Source organism: Stenella coeruleoalba (genome assembly GCF_951394435.1).
Source record: "Stenella coeruleoalba genome assembly, chromosome: 1".
Classification (NCBI taxonomy): Eukaryota; Metazoa; Chordata; class Mammalia; order Artiodactyla; family Delphinidae; genus Stenella; species Stenella coeruleoalba.
Window position 1 is genome coordinate 124,303,484 of NC_137169.1, and position 21,308 is coordinate 124,324,791.

General features: G+C 48.6%; 1 protein-coding gene across 15 annotated transcripts in view; it reads right to left on the reverse strand.

Annotated features, from left to right (window-relative positions):
- PPP1R12B (protein phosphatase 1 regulatory subunit 12B) overlaps positions 1-21,308 on the reverse strand; it is a 192,901-nt gene that overhangs the window by 107,565 nt on the left and 64,028 nt on the right. For 8 of the 15 annotated variants that reach the window (XR_013830218.1, XM_079934557.1, XM_079934551.1 and 5 more), the window contains exons 7-13: positions 19,737-19,816; positions 18,882-19,075; positions 14,174-14,286; positions 11,386-11,586; positions 10,328-10,410; positions 9,225-9,350; positions 3,343-3,525 (exon numbers count right to left, since the gene is read on the reverse strand). Coding sequence is in view for 13 of the 15 variants with exons in the window: in XM_079934557.1 (XP_079790683.1) it covers positions 3,343-3,525; positions 9,225-9,350; positions 10,328-10,410; positions 11,386-11,586; positions 14,174-14,286; positions 18,882-19,075; positions 19,737-19,816 (980 nt within the window). In the remaining 2 variants the exon portion in view is untranslated. The other 7 variants (XR_013830219.1, XM_079934553.1, XM_079934558.1 and 4 more) reach the window with 7 other exon arrangements.

A 21,308-nucleotide genomic window follows, 5' to 3' on the forward strand; every position in this document is an offset into this window, starting at 1 on the left:
ATCTTTGGACCGTGGGCAAAGAACTGGGCAGCCCTTTGAGAATTCCAGCTCTACTCAGGTTCTTGGTGGTGGATCCAAGCCTAGCCAGGTCCACAGCCACGCGTCCTACATCCACCCACGGCGCTAAACCAGAGCCTCCAGGCTCCAGGTCTCATTCCACCCTGGGCCACTCAGACCATTCTGGCTTCTGGGGTCTCTTCATTTTTGTCAGCTGGGAGTTCTCTTTCATTCTTCTGAACTGAGCCACCCTTTCGTCTGTTTATAATAGGAACAGGGCCCTGTGGGCCTGTCTGCCGTGCTGCTGGAACCACCTCCTAAACAAACGTTGAGCACATTCACTCTTTTCCGTCTCCTCCAACGACTACCTCAGTGCCAGCTACTGGTCTTCTTCACGCTCGCTCCTCTGCAGGGGTGTCCTAACTGGTCATCTCACATCCATTCCTGTCCATTCTTCCCCTGTCCACTTCATATGTACTACTGCAACCAGAGTTTAAAAGGCAGAATTTTTTAAAATGTAAGTCACATCAACTTTTTTTTTTGTCTCAAACCTTCTACCGACAGATGACCCAGAAATTCTACTCCTACGTACACACCCAAGAGAAATGAAAACATATGTTCACACAAAAACTTGTACATGAATGTTTATAATAACATTCTTCAAATAGCTGAAAGGTGGAGACAACCCAAATGTCCCCCACCCCATGAATGGCACACAAAATGCAGTATATCCACGTAACGAAACAGTATCCGGCCATGAAAAGAATAAAGTACTGATGCACGCCACAACACAGATGACTCTTGAAAACACGCTGCTGAGGGAAAGGAGCCAGTCACAGAAGACCACATACTGATTCCATTTGGATGAAATCTCCAGAGCACGCAACTTGACAGAAGCAGAAAGTAGAGGAGTGGTTGCTTAGGCCTCGGGGGCAGGGGGAGACGGGGTGGCGACAGCTGAAGGCTACGGGCTTTCTTTTTAAGGTGATGAAAATGCTCTAAAATTGACTGTGGTGATGGCTGCGTTGAACTGGTGAATTACATGCTGTGTGAAGCACATCTCTGCAAAGCGGTTCAAAAAACTCTTCCGGTGGCTCACCATGGTTCTCGGCACATAAACCCACAACCTCCTCGCTGGGGGTGAGCTGCATCACGGAGCCCTGCCTGCGCCACGGGCCTCACCGCAGACGGCTCTGTCCCTCACTCGCTACACTCCAGCCACCATGTCTCCTTCCAGCGTCTCCGAAGGATCGAGCACCGTCCCCCGCCTTGGTGTCTCTGCGGTGGCTGTCTGCTCTGCCTGGAACGCCCGCCCCTCCCCCTCCCCTGGCTGTTATCTGCCCTGCAGTTCTCACTCGGGCATCACACCCCAAGGGGGACTTTCTCTGACCCCACCCCCCCAGCCCGAGAAGGCGAGTCTACAGTAGGCGGATCTTCTGTAAAGCACCACGCACAGCATCTATCACAAGTGTAATCACCCTCGTTCCTCTTCACTAGCGTATACACTTCGCAGCGGCTCAGACCATACTCATCAGCTCATGGCTGTGCGGTCTGGGCTTGTCACAGTACTTGGCAACAGCAGGTGCTCAGCAAATTCTGGAAGGAATAAACGCTGCTACAGATCAACTGACTGAGTCCAACAGCTCTTTATCTAATACGCTCCCAGCTATTTATCTTGTGCCAGCTATTTATTTTATTATCTAATAATTATTATTTATCTAACGAATATCTATACCTATTTTGTGCCATCCCTAAAGTGCACTCATCTTGATATACCACATTCATATTACAATTCATTACTATCTTGACCCAATTCTTTTATTCTTACATTTGCTGCTCCTTGAGGAAAGACATCCTAGTTCTATAAAACATGTGGCACACGGCTGGTACTCAATAAATATTTGTGGCTTGAATAAAACTTCTAAAACAAAAATCACAATCTGTAACAGGTTACTGATCACAGGTTATAAAATGCCCAGAAGACAGCAATCGTTTCTCTAGATTTCTCTAAATAATGGTTCATGCAACTAAATATTTAATAATGCAGTTTGATAAAGAACCCGGTTTACGCATCCTTCCAGGGACCATGATCTTAATGATGAATTTAACTCATTTCACTTGTCTCGGCTCAGAAGGAGTTTTTAAAGGGAGTTTTTTCCCCAGCTAATGAAAGATTGCTTTCGCATTTAGTTTCTAGATGAAACTAACAGTATCTAAGTAACGTCTGAGCTATGAAATACATAGACATTAAATATTGAAGATTGATTTATTAAAACTTTCCTGGCTGTAAGCCTATTAAAAGATGACAACTGTTAGCTCTGCAATCTCTTAGCCCAGAAAATGGAATTTCTTCAAGTTGTACGTAAAGAAATGAAAAAAGAAAGGGAGGAAAGGAAGAAAAACACTCTTTTTCAACTTAACATCTTCCTTCTGTTTCTTCGCAAGATGCAAGTCTTAGAGCTATCTTTATGATAAACGAATGTCTAAAAAGTTTAACTCATTGTACCTTGTAGCTGAAACGACACGCTGCCTTGTTACACATATAGACACTCGGAAATATACACCTCCTTCCTTTGGATATTCAAAATAAAATGAAGTCAAAGTGAAATCTAAATTTTGGTAAGATTTGACCTCTTTTTCTAGTCTTAAAAAAGGGATAATTATGGCTTCAGTCTTTATGTAGATCTGAAACTCCCAAATGGAATGCATTCTATTTTTACCACTTCTTCTAGTGGAAGAAAATGGCCTGCTCTCCTTGGTCACACCTTCCATTGTCTCAGAAGGTTCTCTCAGCTCCTGCCTTAGATCTCTCTGAGGTCCGCTCACGGCTGCTCCCACCATCCCTCCAAGGAGCCTGCAGAACAGTTGGCCACCATCCCTCTACAGTATCATCATGTGCCATCCACTTCCTTTTCTGGTATTCGTCTCAGATTCATCAAAACTGCACATCCTAGCTCCGTTTCTCTGAGCCTTTTATCGTATCACTGCTCTTCTCTGCTGCCAGCAGTCGTCGTGGACCACCAGAGCCAAACCAAAGACACTTCTCTCTGCTCAGCTGCTCCGTCACAAAAGGGGGAAACAGTGCCTGACAGCCATCTCTCTCGTAAGACAAACAGAAAGAAGAAATGCCCACAGATCCATAACAGAAGAAGTACCTACGTTAAATAATCAGAAAGAATTAAGATCTCCACCAAAAATCTCCCAGAGGCAAAAGAGAAAACCCACGCTGTAACATGAAGACTCGTTTTCACAGAAGTATGTGCGGCTGGGGAAAACACTTCACGCCCACCCCGCTACCTACTACCTCAAAGCAGAACCCCACAAGTGACATCAGTCGTAACACACCTCCTCCTCTCCCTGGCTTCCACAGAGGAGTCCGTTCCAGGAGTGGAGAGCAGAGCGGCAGCTGTAACCCCATTGGCAGTGCTAGGTGGGGGGCGATTCGTGATCACACAGAGCGGGGTGCCGCAAGAGACACCGTCTACTGTTCTCTCCGCTGCGGAGTCAGCCTGGGATTTGTAAGGAGGCCTGAAATCAAAAGGACACAAGCAGAAAGAGAACGGTCAGGCACGCACACAACGCAGTGGTAGAGACAGAGCTTCGAGGTGGGTTTACCCAGAGAATCTTCTCGCTCAGAATTTGTCTGGGGTTGGTCTGCTTTCTTAATTCTGAGCTCTTAAATCTTAGAACAGTGATTACGCTTTCCGTCTGGTATCTTCTGCCCAAGCAGTTATGTTTTACGGAAAATATTTTTTACTTGAGATTAGAAAAAAATTGTTTTTTGATTAGCTATGGCACAAGGCAAGATAGTGACACATGCGAGAGAGCTCTGAATGAGTCCTGAGCACCATCTGGTCTCCACACACACACAACAGACACTGAAGTCACTTACGATCACGTCACTGCCCTTCAGTCCCGGGCAGTGAGTGCCTGTGGTGGCCTCACAGCGGACGGCCGTCCTCCTGGATCACCCAGATACACTCGACAGACACTCCGCAACCTCACCTAGCTTAGCAACTGCTCTCTTTCCACGGAACCAAATGCCTGATTGTCCGTATTCGTAACTGCAGACAGGAGAGACTGAAACCAAAACTAACAGGATTCTACACGCAACCTTAACTACAGACTTTCCAACAGCAAGCTGTACAATTACATTCATTTACATGAAAACAAGACCTTTGTTTCTTAACAAAGAGTTGAGATCAACCATTGGCTTTCCACCCAAAAAGCTATCATTTGTGATGTCACAGCTTGTTGCTGGGGTAACAGAGATCCAAAATTGATACTCACAAAGATGGAGAAAGAAATGAAAATAATGAATGCTAAAAATCTGGGTTTTTTTTCACCTACTTAGAATTACCAGAATGCTTATAAGGAGCTATAAGCTCATTTTCAAATAATCACATTATTATAATAAGCTTGAAAGAATTAATCAGATCATAAAAACCTAAATATGGTACCTAGATGCCAGTATAAAATTAGAACAGTTTTGAAGTGGTATCTAAAAAATACAAGCCACTTCTCCAGAAGCAATTAATAGCTCAGAAAAAAGGTGAAATTTCACATTCATTTTTTTATTTAAAAAATGAAGGCAAATAATTCCTCAGACTTACAAGATGTATGAGCCTATAGGAAGCACTAACAAAATCAGCCAGGAACAAAGCTATAAAATCATTACACTTATCGAAACCTTACATGGAATTCCTTTTAGCTTAATAACATGCTTCGGTCTCTGCAATTTCTTATGCTGGAGAAATGCCAAGGATTTTATTTGTCAAATTACAGAATAGGATTCTTACTATTATTTTGAAGTATATAATTTTACAAGGAGGTTGTTAGGATCCGAACAGAAGAAGTTCCAGAGCAGGGATCGGAGGCTCTGAGTGTAACCTCTCCGATCTCTTCCCTGTAAAATGGGGATAATGCTGCCTTGAACTGCAGGGATCTTGTGATGGTTAAATCAAATGTCTGTGGAACACTCAGTATAGTGCCCACAATAAAAGATAAACTCAGTGGAAAGAAAATAGTGAAAAAGCAAAGAGCCCCCAAACGCACAAATCCAGGCTCCAATCCTGCCGCGGTTGTTCCTTCCTGGCCGAGTGACCTCGGGCAGATCATCATATTTTTGGTCTCAGCTTCCTCATCCATAAAATGAGGATAATGTCCCATACACTGGAGGGCTCTTTAGGACCACATGTAACACAGCCAGCTGCCTCACCCATGTTCATGTCCCTTTCCCTCCTTACTAACAGGACCCTATTATTCAAGGCATCAATGTGCCTAGCTAAAAATCCACACTTTTCAAAGTCTCCCTGGCCGCTAGAGGTGGCCAGGGAGACACGAGCAGAAGATCAGTGCGTCTGGGGAAATTCTCAGTTCAGAGGCATTCCCTCTTCGCATACTTCCCCCTTTCCTCCTCCTCCCTGCCTAGAATACAGCCATGATGGCTAGAACGCTAGCAGCTATTTTGGACCATTAGGCAACCCATGGAAATGGAAGCCACAATCTAAACATTGTGAAGCGGAAAGACAGAAGGAACACAGAGCCTTTGGTGGCTCTGGGGCTATGTGCCAGCACTGCCTATTTCTGGACTGTCTTAACTGAGAGAAAAAAAATAAACCTTTAAAATAAACCTAGTCAGTATCATTTGGATACACTGTTATGTGTGAGTAAAGCAAGTCCTGATGTAATTCTGTACAGTACGAGCCCCATGCCTGGCACACGCTGGGGTTCAACAAAGGGTGGCCATTACCATTCTTTCCCAGGCCTCGCTCTGAATTAATCAGTAGCCTCTCTGTGCTTCAGTGTCTCCATCTGTGGGGCTAACGTTAACCATGCCTGTGCAAATGGATTGTTATGGGGCCTAGTAAATGTATAAATAATCATACAGTATTGTTAGAAGCAGTCCATCATAAGCCACCCCACCTGGCCAAACAAATGAGCCCCACTTTTGTCAGGAAAAGAAACCCAGTGGCCAGTTGGGCACCACCACCAGCCGTGTCCTTGCTGCAACACTGGCCTCGATGACATTTTTCATTTTTTTGGTGGCAGCTGTAGAAACAAGACCCAGTGGAGGAGCCCCTGTGCTGCACCCAAAGGAAAATATCTCTGACCACATTCACAACCACAGCTGAAGTTCTGCCCCAGGTTCACATGACACTCTGCCCGTGCCACCCCTCAGATGAGCTAGAAACCAAGGTGTCAGCCGGCAACAGAGTGGAGACAAACACACATCTCCTCCTTCCCACAGTGGGTGCCGCAAAACACTCACTGCTGGAGATTCTCAGAAGGGGGCTGTAGGAGGCTTCTGGGACAAGAATTAGCGTCCCTTTCGATTTGGGTTGAATGCCATCTTCCAAGAAGAGTAAACAGAAGAGATTCCTCCTGATACTTCCTGGGAAATTAGTATAAATGACATGTGGGCTGTTTGTAACATGCGATTTAGCACAATAGCTGGGGCCCTTACGTTGTAACCCAGCTGCGAGAGCTACCAGGAGGCAAGGCCTAAGCATGCCCTACGGTTACCTGACGAGCAGCTGCTGCCTGGCCGACACAGGTCAGAGCAAAAGCGTCCTCACTGACTCAGGGACACTCTCCAGGAGTCCGGAGTCTCCTGGCTGGAGCCTCCAGATGTGACTCCAGCGGCCCCCAGCAGCCTTACCTGCGTGGTGCACAGATGCAGCAGTGTCTGCACTGAGTGGAGCGGGGGAGCAGGCGGCGGGCTGCCACCTGCCGCCCCAGAGCTGGAGGAACCAATGGTAATGAGTGAGGCAGCAGGAGGTGGGTTGTGATTGGCTGAGAGGTAGGGGCTTGAGGGGCCACTACGTCCACCACAGGACGCACTGCAAAACAGCACACGGTCACTTCCTTCAGGACACGCTGCTCGCCCCCCTCCCAGCACCACCTCCCCACCCAGACTACGCGCTTAAAGGAGGTGGATGGAGAGAGGGCACGACAGCTGGGAAGCGGAGGGGCCCAGCCCAGCTCGAGCAGGGCCCCGGCAGCACGCAGGCCTCTGTCCATCACCCCACAGAGGGGAGGCGCGGGGAGGAGGAGAGATGAAGAGCAACAGAAAGGAGGGAGCCGAGCGCACGGGTGGAGTGGGGCTGGGGGAGGGGAAGACGGGCGGCAGAGGCAGCGCGCTGGAAAGAACAACTCCAACACCCCCGACAAAGTCACGCAACCCCAGCTGCTTCCCGGAGACAGAAGCAACACTGCAAAAGCTAAAGTGAGCCCGAGAATCTGCAGAGGGTTTGGAGCAGAGACTCAGGATTAAAGAGTAGAGAAGAGGACAGAGGCCAAAACGCCTTGGGAGGATTTCAAGGTTTAGGTCTAGCAAGTAATACTGTACAGGCAACAGAGGACAGCCTTCCCCTGTCTCAGCTGAAGAAAGGTAGGAACCATCTCAACTGCGGCAAAAAATTATTTGGATTAGAATTTTTTTAAAAACTTCTTGACTATAATAGTAATGAAACACTTGAGGCGGGGGTGACCCAAAAAAGCCAGGAAGACTTCTTCGACAAAAGATGCATTTTACTGGGCTGTTATAAAAGGAATTTCTGCCTAAAAAATAAGGAGACTGAAAATGGAAAGTTTCTGAGGTTTGGCATAGTCCAAGAATGACAAATGTCTATCCACACTTTCTGTTTGAAACAGTGATTGTATATGATTCTTTCCTTGTGAAAGATCATAAAATAAGATTTGTAAAATAAAAAAGTGCTTTAGGATTACAGAAGAAAAGCTTTGGAAGTCCAAGGTATAGAGCAAGCTGTAGATATTTTCTCAAACATGCTCACATAATTAAGCACGCTTCCCACCCTAAAGAGAAGTGTCCCCTCTCCTCTGTTCACCATGATTATGCCAAACGACATCTGTGAAACCAAACACTACTCACTCCATCCATCTGCTGATGACTTGGATCCAGAAAGCCACCAACCCTACCACAAAATAACACCAGGCCTGAACATTAAAGATGAAGATGCCACCTTCATCTTTCCTAAGTTCTAGAACATTCTTTTCTTAGAGAAGTTTTCTTGGTCCTGGTTTCAGCTTGGATCCAGCTACAACGAGTAATAAGTTATCTATTCAGACTAAGGCCTCACCCTCGAAGGCAAATAGGCAACAGCCTCATTAAAGCCAAAAACACTGAGGCTGTAGGACGAAGCTTCAGTGGCATCAATGAATTGTACCTGCTCCCTTTCAAAGCTGAGCCCTCTCTCACAGGACGTATCTGCAGAACTGAAGGGCGTTAAAAGGTGACAGTGGCTGTTTGATTTATGGCACAGTCTCCACATTCCGACATTAACTGGTTGACGAGATTATTCCTATCAAGTGAAAATAGGTTTTGATTCCAAACACATAGTCTGTGGCCAAAGCCTGTGCCTAGCTAGGGTAGCCAAGAATCACCTAAAAACCTACTGATGAAAGCTGTGGCATGATGAGGCAGTTGGAGGGGTTTGGTTGAGAGAGTACAAGTGAAGAAAGAATTCAGAGGAAGCAATGAGAATCAGATTCCTTCACATCAGCAGCGAAGTTCAAATGGAAATATTAATTAAGTGTGTCTTATAGCTTAATGGCTCTGGCAAAGGTGCCTTGCTTGCTGGCTGGTACATGGCAAAGAAGATAACTGCAGAAAGGGGTATACAGATGAGAAAAGGGGAAGGAAACCCAGGTACCTTCTCTGCACCAGACTTGCGAGTTTCATATCTTGATGGATCTGAGGGCCATTAAAGTCATAAAAAAAAAAAAAACAACTCAAGTCCCTAAATTAACAGGCTTCAATATGAAATTTTTTTTAATGCAATTAACATCTGTCCCCATCCTGCCCCCGCTACACCCTACAGGCCCCTCCCTGCCTCCCCCCAAAGCGTGACTTGAGCTGAGGAAGGAGAGCTGGCTACCGGGCAAGGGCGACTTAAATTCAGTCCTGCTCAGAGTCTACCCGAAGTCATATCTGGCTGAAGATTTTACAGGACTGAAAGGACGGAGTATATATTCAGATCTGTCTGTGGGGAGAACTTGGAATTAGCTTACTCTGATTCAGTTAGGGAAAGAAATTAACTTTGATTTAAAATTACTTAAGATGTCACTCCCAAGAAATCTAAGAGCAATTCAGTTCTTGATTCGTTTCTGTGGTGCTAACTGGGTATAAAAAGGCATGCAATTTACTGCCCATCTGCCCACGGCCAGAGTGAAGGAAACCACCTCCCAGCCTTGGAGCCTGGTACCTTTTCAGGTAGGTTGTCACGTAGGTGGAAGGGGCGGTCGTCTGCAGAGATTCACTCCCCTCCGCTTCGTCCCTCCGCAGCTGGCGGGCGGGGGGGCCACTCCGCACCAGGTGAGCAGCCGACTCTCTGTGGATGCAGGACGGACACAAAACAAAACACTGGCCCCGCCCTCTGCCCAGGGCACGGCATAAACTGGGAGGGGGGGCCGGGCAGGCGGAGTGCATGTGGCTGCAGAGACAGCAACGGGGCCCTTTTCAAGAGACAGGTGTTCATACACCTGTCTCCCCGCACAGATGGGGGACTGGTTAAGGCTTCGTGTCTGCCTCCTTTTAGCAACTTCAAAGCCAACCCATCTCAGTAGGTACCAACTGCTTGTGGTGCGGATCTGGAGCCCTTTCGTAAGGAGGGGCCACTTCGTTCCTCAGTTAGAAAGCCTGGCAGGTCAGCCCGGTGTGGGCCGCTCAAAGCAAGCAGAGGCGGGACGGGGGAGGCAGAGAGGACGTGCGCGCAAGTGAAGGAGCCTCCTCAGCTTCCTACACGGGCGACGCCCAGGAGTGGCCCTGGCACCTCTTCCTAACCACAGCTGGTAACCCGGGGAGGTCCCCCAGGGCAGTTCTTCCGAAGCTTTAACGCGCCTTTCAACCACCGAGGGGACTTTGTGCAAGCGCCCATCTACTTCAGCAGGTCTGGGCGGGACTGAGACTCTGCACTGCTAACGGCTTCCAGTGGCCCCGGTGCTGCTGGCTGGAGGACCGCACCTTGAGAAGCAAGGCTCTAGCCCAGGCTCTGCTCTGAGATGCAGCGATACCTCAACATTCCCATATTCATTTTAACTGATGAGGAAGACTTTACTTACAAATTAGAAGTTTATCAATTCAATTAAATAACCACATTTTTAGTGTTCCCCAGGGGACAGGCCCTGTCCTGGCACGAGGAGCGCCTGAGCCTCCGGTGGACACAGACCCCACGTGCACAGAGCCAGCTGTGGACTAAAGCGAACCCACACGGGAGGGTCGAGCTGATGGTCCAGCACCGGCAAGGCGCGGGCGGAGGGCTAGGGCTCCAGGGTGGGAGGGCGGCCGTGGGGCCCCGGTGCGGAGTACCTGTTCTCCTTCTCCTCCAGGTCGCTGGCGGCGCTCAGCCTCCGCGGCCCCAGTGCGCTGAAAGAGCTTCTGCTTTCTCGCTCCTGTAAAATCAAAACAAGGAACGCACAGGGAAGGCAGAGTTCTGACACAGAGGAAAACATTTTGGGTAAAAAAGCAGAACTTAATATACCTATATAATCTTACTTCCAGATTCAATACCAATTCCAGTTTGAGTGGTATTAAAAAAGGTTAGCATTCAAAGGCTCATTCCCAACTCTCCTCCATTAAAAACCAACATGTAGGGAAACAGTTCTCCTGGGAAAAGCCAGGGCCATCAAACAGGAAAGAGCAGCACCTATCACACCAAGCAGCAGCCCTACAAAGACAGGGAGCTTCTGAAGGGCCACAGACAGCAACTGCACTCTCGAGTTCTTCTCCTCGAAATGCAGCCTCAGGTACAAATGGGCCCCAGAGCTCATCCAGCCCACACACCTCGGGCCCGAGTGTCTCCGGAAACCCAGGACCGAGCGAGGGGTCTGTGGTTAAAGGAGACCCAGCCCCAGAGAGGTGCACCAAGCGAGCCCTGTGAACTCTGGAACCAGAGTGAAGACGCAGAAACGTGCTCCTTCTGGATGAACAGTAGATGAGAAGGTAGCCGGATCATACATCAATTAATGAACAAATGAGACACTAAGATTTGTTCTTCTAAGTGCTACTCTGCCTGAGCCTCATTAGGATTGAAAGCCCAACCAAGGAACTCTGCTTCTAAACATAAAAAGATAAATACTGTTACTGGTTCAGAGGAGCCTTTTAGGCCGTATCCAAATCTTCATGCTTCTGACCCAGTTTTTTGCCCCAGGTAAGGAGGGTAAGGAAGAATGAACAGAAGGTATATGCCAAAAGGAAAAGGGGTCTCTTTCTTTCTTGGCCAAGCAAGTAATAGCAAGCAAAGAGCTACATGATTAATCAACATGCCTGTCTCCTTTTAAAGACTCTGTACTTCCAGCATCAAATTAGGGACTAGAAAATGTTTTCCTTTGTTCCCGAGGTTGCACTGTCACAGAGGGAAACTGCACCTTTTCTCTGGTGTCCAGCACAGTGGAGATGCGGGGGCTGGAGGCCGAGCGGTGGATGGACGCGCCCCGGTCCCGCAGGGCCTCCCTGGACCTGGCCGCCTCGCCCAGCACGTTCTGGCTGCCGGTCTTCCTGAGGCCCAGCCTCCACGAAGACGGAGACTCATCTCTGGGCTCTTCCGGCTTGTTGAAAAGGCCAGAGAACTACGAGGGACGAAGCAAAGGAAAGGAAGGTCCTGTTGGGTCTTTCCGTCCCCAGCTGAGCTCCGTGGGGCGATGTGGAGCGGAGCAGGGAGACGCATGCGGCAGGCCAGGCCCGCGCAGGGCTCCCTTTCTCCTGGGCCAGAGACAGCCTAAGAAGCTCCCACCTGGCAGAGCTGCTCGAGGAGTACGACAGCAGGCTGAGTGCTGACCCAGGCCTGGTGACACGCCCCCTCCTGTCCGCTGTGTGCCTGGGGACAGGACACCTCACCTCTCCAGGCCTCAACATGCCCATCTGCAACCCTGGCAAAGAGCTTACCCCTCTTATAACACGTGGACACTGGGAAACACAGGGCGGGCCAAGGTGTCGCTATGTTTCAAGGTCCTGTGATGAGACTGCGGCAAGCTGATGGAAGGTAACACGCACACAGATGCTAAAGGCCACTCCACTCAAATTCTAACTGCTTATTTCAAGACAATGGTTTATTTGACCGAGGGCAGCAGTTCTAAGCATTTCAGATTTCAGCGAGCAGCAAAATTAAAAAAGAAAAAAAATGGTACAAGTCACAGAGTTGCCAGTTTTTAAATTTTGCCAGAACAGCTTTCAGAAATGGATTACCATTTCCGGTACCATCATTTCATTAAAAAAAAGAGAAAGAGAGAAGTAATTTTAACATTAGAAAAGAAGGCTTCATGGAAAGCTTCCATTGTCCTTAACCATCTCATCCTGCTATAAACCACAGAAAACATCACAGACTAGTGTCAGCCTGAAGACCAGGCTGGGGCACATCTGGTCTACAGACCAGCAGCCGTGGGCCTCTTCCTGGGCCGTGGGGGCCTCTGCTAGATGCGTCGGTCTTTCTCCAGAACCAGGCCACCTCTACCGCCTGGCACAGTGAAAGCGCAGTAGAAATGTAAAACCATGCTTAGCTTTTTCTTTTACCCGACCGTCTGAATGGACAGATTTACGTACTCCTTCCAGCTTCAGAGAATCGACCCCGTCAGGTCTTTCTAAGCCACCCTGGTTCTGAGGGGAGAAATGTTTCCCAGCATTCTTTTAGCAAAGTAGAATAAGTATGGGTGTGCGTTTGTATCTTTTTTAATTTAGGACTTTTCCTCTTAAAAAAGCAGGCGATTTAGTCACGCGCAGAAGGGGAGTGCGCAGGACTGAGAGACTGGACGCTCCCGGGAGCCAGCACGCAGCTGAGCCTCTGCTGCCTTGTCTCCACAAGGACACCAGGATGCCACCTGCACGTTCACGAGGCTCTGGGAAGATCAGTAAGTTAGCATCTGCAGAAGTACAGAGCTGTCCAAGAGCTGCACGCCAAAGAGCTCGGGCCCGTTCTCCTCAACATCGATCCCACACGCTGCGGAGCCGCGGCATCACCGGCGAGGAGCCGGCAGCTTCTGAGCGGCCTGAGGAGGCTGCCGGAGGCACTCACGTATTTCAACAAGTGCTTTCAACCTCTGCTCTCCATTCATCATCGACTATAAGGACTTAACTCAGGGAAGTAAAATGGAACACGAGAAGTAAAAAAAGAAGAGCAGTCATCAGAACAATCGAGGCTGGATGCTGGCTATCTTCCCAGCCCAACTGAGCTTCACATACGCTCTCCTCAACTTCAGATACGAAGAAAACAGGCAACTGACAACACTTCCTTGGTCCCAGGTTACTAGGGCCTGTGTCATCTAAACACACTGTAGCCAAATTTGTTTGGTGATGGCTTTATACTTTTTTAAAATATACTGTGGGCAAAGTCATGGACACAAACATCGTGTCCATTCCTCCAAATCCACGTACTGAAGCCCTAACCCCCAGTGTGATTATACTTGGAGACCAGGTGGTTGTCTGAGAGCCAGGAAGAGCGCCCTCACCATGAACTGAACCTGCCAGCACCTTGATCTTGGAGTTCCAGCCTCCAGACCGTGAGACATAAGTTTCTATTTAAAGCCACCCTGTTTGTGGTATTTTGTTATGGCAGCTGAGCTGACTAAGGCAGGAATATAAAGATGTGGTACATATATACAACAGAGTATTACTCAGCCATAAAAAAGAGTGAAATCATGCCATTTGCAGCAACATGGATGGACCTAGAGATGATCACACTAAGTGAAGTGAGTCAGACAGAGAAAGACAAATACCACATGATATCACTCATATGTGGAATCTAAAAAAAAGGATACAAATGAGCTTATTTATGAAACGGAAATAGACTCACAGACATAGAAAACAAACTTATGGTTACCAAAGGGGAAAGGAGGGGGGGATAAATTAGGAGTTTGGGATTAACAGATACACACCACTATATACAAAATAGATAAACAACATGGACCTACTGTACCGTACAGCATAGGGAACTCTACTAAGTACTTTGTAATAACCTATAAAGGAAAAAAAATGTGAAAAAAAAAAGATATATATGTATGTATAACCAAATCACTTTGCTGTATACCTGAAACTAACCCAACATCGTAAATCAACTATACTCAATTTAAAGAAAAAAAAAAGCATGAATGTACCTTTAGGGCCTTTCTAACTGTACGTTACCGCAACAGTGGGAACTATCCAAACGAATTCCAAACTACTCACTCTCCTGGCTGAAGAGGTGGAGGAGATGATCTGCGCTGGTGCTGGTGTCTGCTCGGCGGCACTGCTCTTACTTTCGGAGTTGGAACGGTTGACGATGGCTCCCGGCTTTTTATCTGTTATTTAAGACAAGAGAAGCAACAAGTACAAGTATGAAAACCTTATCTGTGTGTATGTGTACTTTTCAGCTAACAGAAAGGGTTCACCCATTATCAAAACAGATCATTAGGGCCATGTAATGCTGGGATTCAAACTACTATGAAACCTCTGGCAACCACTGTCTCTTATAAGAAAACAGACTCAAGTGGAATTCCTGTCTTGACAGGTGCCAATTCTAATCCCCACATGTATAGCTGACACTATATGTCATATATAAAATTCATCAGTGAGTACACAGTAAGAATCTACTCTGTTTGGAGGGTTGGGCAGGAAAAGCCAGAGAAGGTATAAGATAGACCTTGCTTTCTAGGCAGTTACAAAAAGAAGAGACGTAAGACGTAAAATAATCATGGTAACAACACAAGGTCAAAGACGTCCGGTGCTGAACTGGTTGATTTAAATCAGCAAGTGCTCCGGGGGTTCAGAGAAGAGGCAGATCGTCTGAGGGAGGGAACGTAGGGAAGACGCCGTGGGGGAAGCCGGAGGGCACAGAGCAGCAGGAGGAAGGGCCAGGAAGTCACAACACCCACGTCCGCTGGTCAGGAAAGAGGCAGCCACCAAGTGACAAGGGCTCTTGGGGTCACAACAGGAAGTAAAGCCAGAGGGTCGTGTAGGACACTGCGGTGACATAAGCGGGAGGGGTCCCTCACGGGGCGCTGATAGAAGTCCCGTCTGCCTGCGTCCAGCGGCTGCTGGGCCTTTGGTCCCTGGACTCCAGAAACACAGCCCCAGGGTAACCCACTAATGAACTACGGGACAGTTTTAAGCCACATCCTAGATGTGGGACACTGGGCAAGTTACTTAGCATATTTGAACTTCGATTTTCTCACTGATAAATCAGGGACTCAAATTCTTGTCTTGTGAGTTGCTGTACAGATTAGAGATAAAATGTTTTTAAATTGCATAACTCAATATTAAGTCCCTAGAAAACAGTTTATTATTATTAACGTCACTGTCTTTGTGGCTACTGTGAATACTCAAGGCAGTCTTTGAATACAGTCGGAACGTCTCTACCCCCAGGAAATGGACCTCACTGCCAAACCTCACTGACACTGTCACAGGCTGACTCCTGGTGAGTCCACACCCTTTGCAGTACCCCTCATACTGACTCCGGGCTTGGCCCTGTGACTTCCTGTGGCCCCTGGGACATCAGCAAACGGGACACAGCAGAGGCCTGGAGAGTGCGCGGAGCTCGCCCCCTCTGATGATGGCTGGAATTCAGCTGCCGTGTGAAGCAGGGGCTGGCCTGCCTGATGACGAGACACACGGCCCATTTGCCCCAGACGTCCCGGCAAGCCACCAGGAAGGGAGAAGGCCACCCCTCAGCCACGCACCAACTCGCCACACTCGTGAGAGTGCCGGCACCGCCACACGGACAACAGAGCAGCCGCCCCGGCAGGGCCCTTCCCAAACTACCAACCTGTGACACTGGGTGTGTACAGAGTTGTGCTACCTGCCACTAAGTTTTGGGATGGCTTGTTATGCAGCAGTAGATAAGCAACACGTCAAATAAGTAAAAGAAAGGGAAAAACAAATCCAAGTCAAACTGCTTACATTTACCTCAAAATATCATTAACATTCCTTACAACTACGTTTGTACGTAACACACATGGAAACTGTCATTTTATGAGGCTGTACCTGTGGAGGTTTAAAAAGAGGAGACATGCACTCAACAAGGGCCTGCTCAGCGTGCGCACGCGTGCCAGGCGGCACCTGGAGGTTCAGGCACCACCTGCTCCCCACGCCCCCGCCAGGCTGTGCCGAGCACCTGCCCTGCACAAGGCCCGGCGCTGGGCACCAGGAAGGACGCGAAGGTCAGCAGGACACACGCTGTGTCCCAGCGCCCCGCAGCTCGCTGGTGGGGAGAGCAGAGCAGACGAAGAGGAGAACCGAGGTAACACGAACGCTAAGTAGTCCAAGCAACACAAAGGCTCCAACCACAGCTACAGGAGTCAGAAGAGGGGAGGAAACCTCGTAGCTGTGACGACAGGGCTTCGCAAAGGACGCTGCTTTGAGCCAGGCTCTGAGTCAGGAGTAAAATGTCCACAGACAGAAGTGCGCAGGGAAGCCCACAGCCGCCGCCAGCTTCTGAGACTGACCCGCTGGAGCCTCGGTCTCCTCCTCGCTCCTGCCCGGCCTTCCCGACGCAGAAACACACATCCCCTGGGGCCACACCTCCTCCACCGACTCTATCTCACCTCCCAGATTCCGTATGTAGCTCTTTTCTGACGACCCCTCCCCTGGGGAGATCCTGCCCTTGCCCCCAGCGTGAGCTTTCTGCCCCTGCTACTCTGAGGAGCCCAGATCAAAGTCGGGGGCTCGGGCACTGCACCCACAGCTGTGAGCCGCAAGTCACCTCGCCTGCGGTGTCACTCTCCCATTCTAAAAAGTGGAGGCAATAATACACCACCTCAGAGTGTGGGTGCAAGGATTAAATAAAAACGTGTTGAGTGTGTCGAAATTCAAAAGCTGTATATAGGGACTACCCTGGTGGCACAGTGGATAAGACTCTGCACTCCCAATGCAGGGGGTCCAGGTTCAATCCCCGGTCAGGGAACTAGATCCCGCATGCTGCAACTAAGAGTTCACGTGCCACAGCCCGTGTGCTGCACCTAAGGAGCCCGCCCACCACAACTAAGACATGGCGCAACCAAATAAATAAATAAATAAGCACTGCATAAATGTGAAGCGTTACTATGTTCTGTGAGAACCGTCCCATGTGTAGATGTATTTCTGATGTATTTGTGGGAGGAGGTGAGCTCTGTGTCTTTCTATTCCGCCTCCTTGATCTCCACCCTAAAGTGTCACAATAAACCCCCAAACTCAATGCAGTGTTTTGGACTAGTGAACATCATTGGCTGCATTTCTCTCTCTCACGTGACATGGGCTTTACTCATGTACACGCCTTCCTATCCCCCTACATCCCCGAGATACATTCAACAAAACGTTCAGTGGATGCGGCTGCCTGTCACGTGCCAGGTGCAGTGCTGAGACCTGGGAGTGACACGCTTGCAATTCCCAGCCCAAGGGCGCTGCAACCGAGAGGAATGAGCAGTGCTGGGGGCCACACGGCGGGGGGGGGGGGGGGGGGGGGGGGGAAGAGCACAGGGAGGGGTCCCTCCTCTGCAGGTTCCTGCACAGGAAAAACCTAGAGAAGGACTCTGCAATCTGGCAGACCCTACAGCTTCTGATGGAAATCATGCAATAAACATCTGATGGCCAGGAACAAGTTCTACAGCACGAATAACTGTTCAGGGGTAGAACACTCAGGCTTGTCTGGGAACTCCAGCGATCCAGCTTGGATAGCACACATCCGCACTTACAGACAACACTGGAAAGGTCAGCTGGAGCTAGACTATGAGAGGTCTTGAAGGCCGGGCCACAGGGCTTGGGACTTACTCTGCAGGCAGAGTCAGGAAGGTGGTCATGGAAGGTTTCTGAACAGGAGTGCAGCATCATCAAGGGGTGCGGGGTGTTTCACCCCGATAGCAACGTGGAGCTGGGCTGCAGGGAACAAGAGACCTGAGGCCTGGGGACGCATCGTGGGTAATTTCAGTAGCCCAGGCAGTGCCCTCCCACTCCGCCAACACCTTGGTAGCTAACATAGTGATCCGGCACCGAACAAGTCTAGATGCTCATTCCAGACAATACTGGAAGCCTAAGACATGTAAGCACTCAGTACACAATACCAATATTACAAAGATGAACACACACGGATTTTGACAGACACTACACTGGCATTTCCAGCGCCAGCTGTGCCTGCTTAGGAACAGCAATTCAAGACTTAGTGAACAAAAGGTCGTCTCCTCCACTACAAACCTAGCTGGGCCCGTCTGTTCTACACAAGCAAAGGGTCTCTAACTTCCTCTGAGAGACGGAGACACGGACAAAGGCAGTGCTCTCCTGCAACTGAGAGAAACCACGTCAGTGAAGGCAGACCCACTTTACAAGAGCTGGGGCCCAGCAACCGAAAGAGCTGAGCATCTTCGTGATGGGCAGCCGGCGAGGGCAGAGTCAGAGGGAAACACAGACTTTACTGTTGACATAAACTGAATGTGGACTCTTCCCTCTAACTTGGTCCTCTCACTGAAGACACTGCATCTTCCCGTGGACACCAGTCTGAAGAAATAACATGCCGGTGACTGCAGGACATGGGCGGGTGAAATCTGAGTTTATCACGAGCTCCCAGTTACCCACGAGGACTACTCTGCGGCAGGGGAACCTCTACTCAGCAAAGCCCCGTGTGTCTCTTTCCTAAGTGTTGGCCTTACTGTGTATCAAAACCTCAGGCTAATGTACAGCCTGGCACTCTGACCATGCCCAGCACCCAACTCTCACCGCCGGGGCTCCTGTCTCGCCATATAACAAACGTAAGGAGCGCCATGTGATGTATATCATCGATAAGAGTCATAAGGGTAAATACGATTTTGTTCCTTCTTCAATCCCCAAATCAGGAATTGAAGGAGTGCCACATAATGGGAAGGAAAAAGAAAAAGACGTGGAGGTTCTGTTTAGGGAATCGGTTCCACCTGAGGGCCCTGGCATCACCTGCCTTGTGACAAGCAGTGACCCCCCGTGCTCTGCAGACAGAGGGTCTCGGCATCACCCGCCTCCTTCTCGGTTTCTGACTCAGAAGCCTCATCTTCACCTTCGTCCTCGTCTGAGCTGGAGCTGCTGGATTCTTTGTTCTCATCCTCCATTTCTTGGGGCTTTGGTGTCTCCTCCTCATAGAGCATCTTCTCTTTGCTAAATTAAAGACGACAATTTGAGCGCAATTGGGAAAGGACACACCGTTTCCTACGCTCACTGGGGATCCGGTATGAGGACAAGCCCATGAAGCTCTGTGCGGAAGCAGTAACAGAGGTGTATTCAAACCCTCCTTTACGTCCGTATTCTTCTGAATCCTGGGTTTTCTGCTGACTACGGGTTGGTACTGGATTTGAGAGTGTGATAGAAGATCCAGCAAGTTTAACACACAGGAACAGGGGGGCTGTGCATCTTCATGATGAGTGAGCAGGTAAGTACTTTTTAATCATTTAACAAATGTTTCCTGAGTGCTTCTCACACGCCAGGGCCATTCCAGGCGACAGTATGGTGTAAACAGAACAGACACGGCCCCTGAGCTCAGACCTTCTAGGTAGGGAAGGAGTTGGGACTAAGAACCCTTCAGCCAGGAAAAAAGCAATGCACACAGTCTCCGTTAATTCACAAATTTAAAACACGCCCACCCACTCTCAGTGTCCCCCCCCCCAAGTCAATGCCACTCACCTCCTTGCCCCTCAAACATTCCCACGTGTTTAAAGATCATTTGGCTACAAACACGGGGTCTCTTCACTGGATAAATTCTCAAGCTAAACGTGTCACACTCAGCAGGGCTCATCACATTTCTCAAACCCAAATATCTTACTTCTTAAAGAGTCTACCGTGCAACTTGCTGTTCAGGTCCGACTCAATGAGCTTATTCCGTGTCTCTTTTTCACTTCGAAGCTGGAAATTGAGAAAACAGAACAAAGGGAAGATGTTGACTATTGGTAAAAAATCAGCAGCCACGAGAAAAACTAAAATGGCCCCTGTTACCGGACCAACACCAAAGGGGGGGAGAGGACTGGGGAGAAGGGAGACACATCAGCTGTGTGCTGCGTCTCCTTGGAAGATAATGACAGAGGAAGATTCTCATTCAATAAGAGGAAATCCACAGCGTTAGAGCTTCAATGAAAACTGCCCCATCAAATATCCAAACCCAATCGTCCCAAAAAGCCTAGGTGTAAAGGATAAAATGCCAGAAGTACCTCTGAAAGAACTCTTCATGATCCGTATACTGAATTACGTTGGCAACGGTTCTAAAGAAGAAGCAGGTGCCAAATGGGAAATAAGCCCTTGGAAAAAACTGTCCGGTACTTGCTCTAGACAAAATGTACTTAAATGCCTGGACCCCAAAGTTATGCAGGGGGCAAAGGCAGGCACCATTCCCAGTAGCATAGAAATGTTATTTAGTGAGGATATTACTCATGTACAAAGACCGAACCATGCTGGGTAAAGGATACACGAGAACTCTCTACTATTTCCACAACGTCTTTGTAAGCTTCAAAATTATTTCAGAATAAAAAATTTAAAAAGCAACAAACACCTAACCATACAAATGATCATCTTATATTAGGAAGGCTGCTGCTGCCCAGAAATCGATTCCAGCTGCTCATCAGAGGGGACAACTGAACCGCAAGCTGCGTCTGCGCTCTGGGTCTGCAGCTTTCCCAGCCAGCCCTGAAGAAATGAGCGTCTCCACTCCCCAGTCCAGACGGTGCTGAGCACAGGGGAGGGCAGGACAGCTGATCTGTCCCGTCACTGAACCACACGGGTCTTTCATTCAGAACTGCTCTCAGCTTCTCACATTCTCCTGAACTCGAGCTCATGTGCCCTGAGCCACAGCCCACGCAAAGGAAAACACAAGGAAAGCTAGTGATTTTTTTCTGTCCTACTCTGCTTAAACAGGAGATTCTCAAGGCCCTAATGTGACTGACTTTATCCTCCTCACCTAACTCCTCCTCTCTCTTTCAGGTAGAGTGTGACTCACTCCCTGTTCACTCGAGTATTGGCAGGGTTTTCCACCCTGCAGTCTGGACGAGGGTACCATGCTTACATGGTCCTCCTGTGCTGCACGAAGCAGAAGGGCACAGACAACCAAACCATCAAAGATCTAGAAGAAGAGGGAGAAGAGGACTGAATTTTGGATATTTGATGAACGGAATAAATATGAAGCACTGACCAAGCACTGTCCAATGCCAAATGTTTTCGTTTTTGTGGGTTTGTTTGCTTTTTAAGAAATATATCCCTCCCTGTAATCAATTTTCTTTCAACAAAGAAGTCCTTTCAGTCAGTAAGGAAAAGTTATGAGGTGTCCTCTACCCCTATTTGCAAAAACTTCTGACTTGAACACACCACGCTCATTTTCTAGAGCTCGAGGGTAACTAGAGTCGTCGTC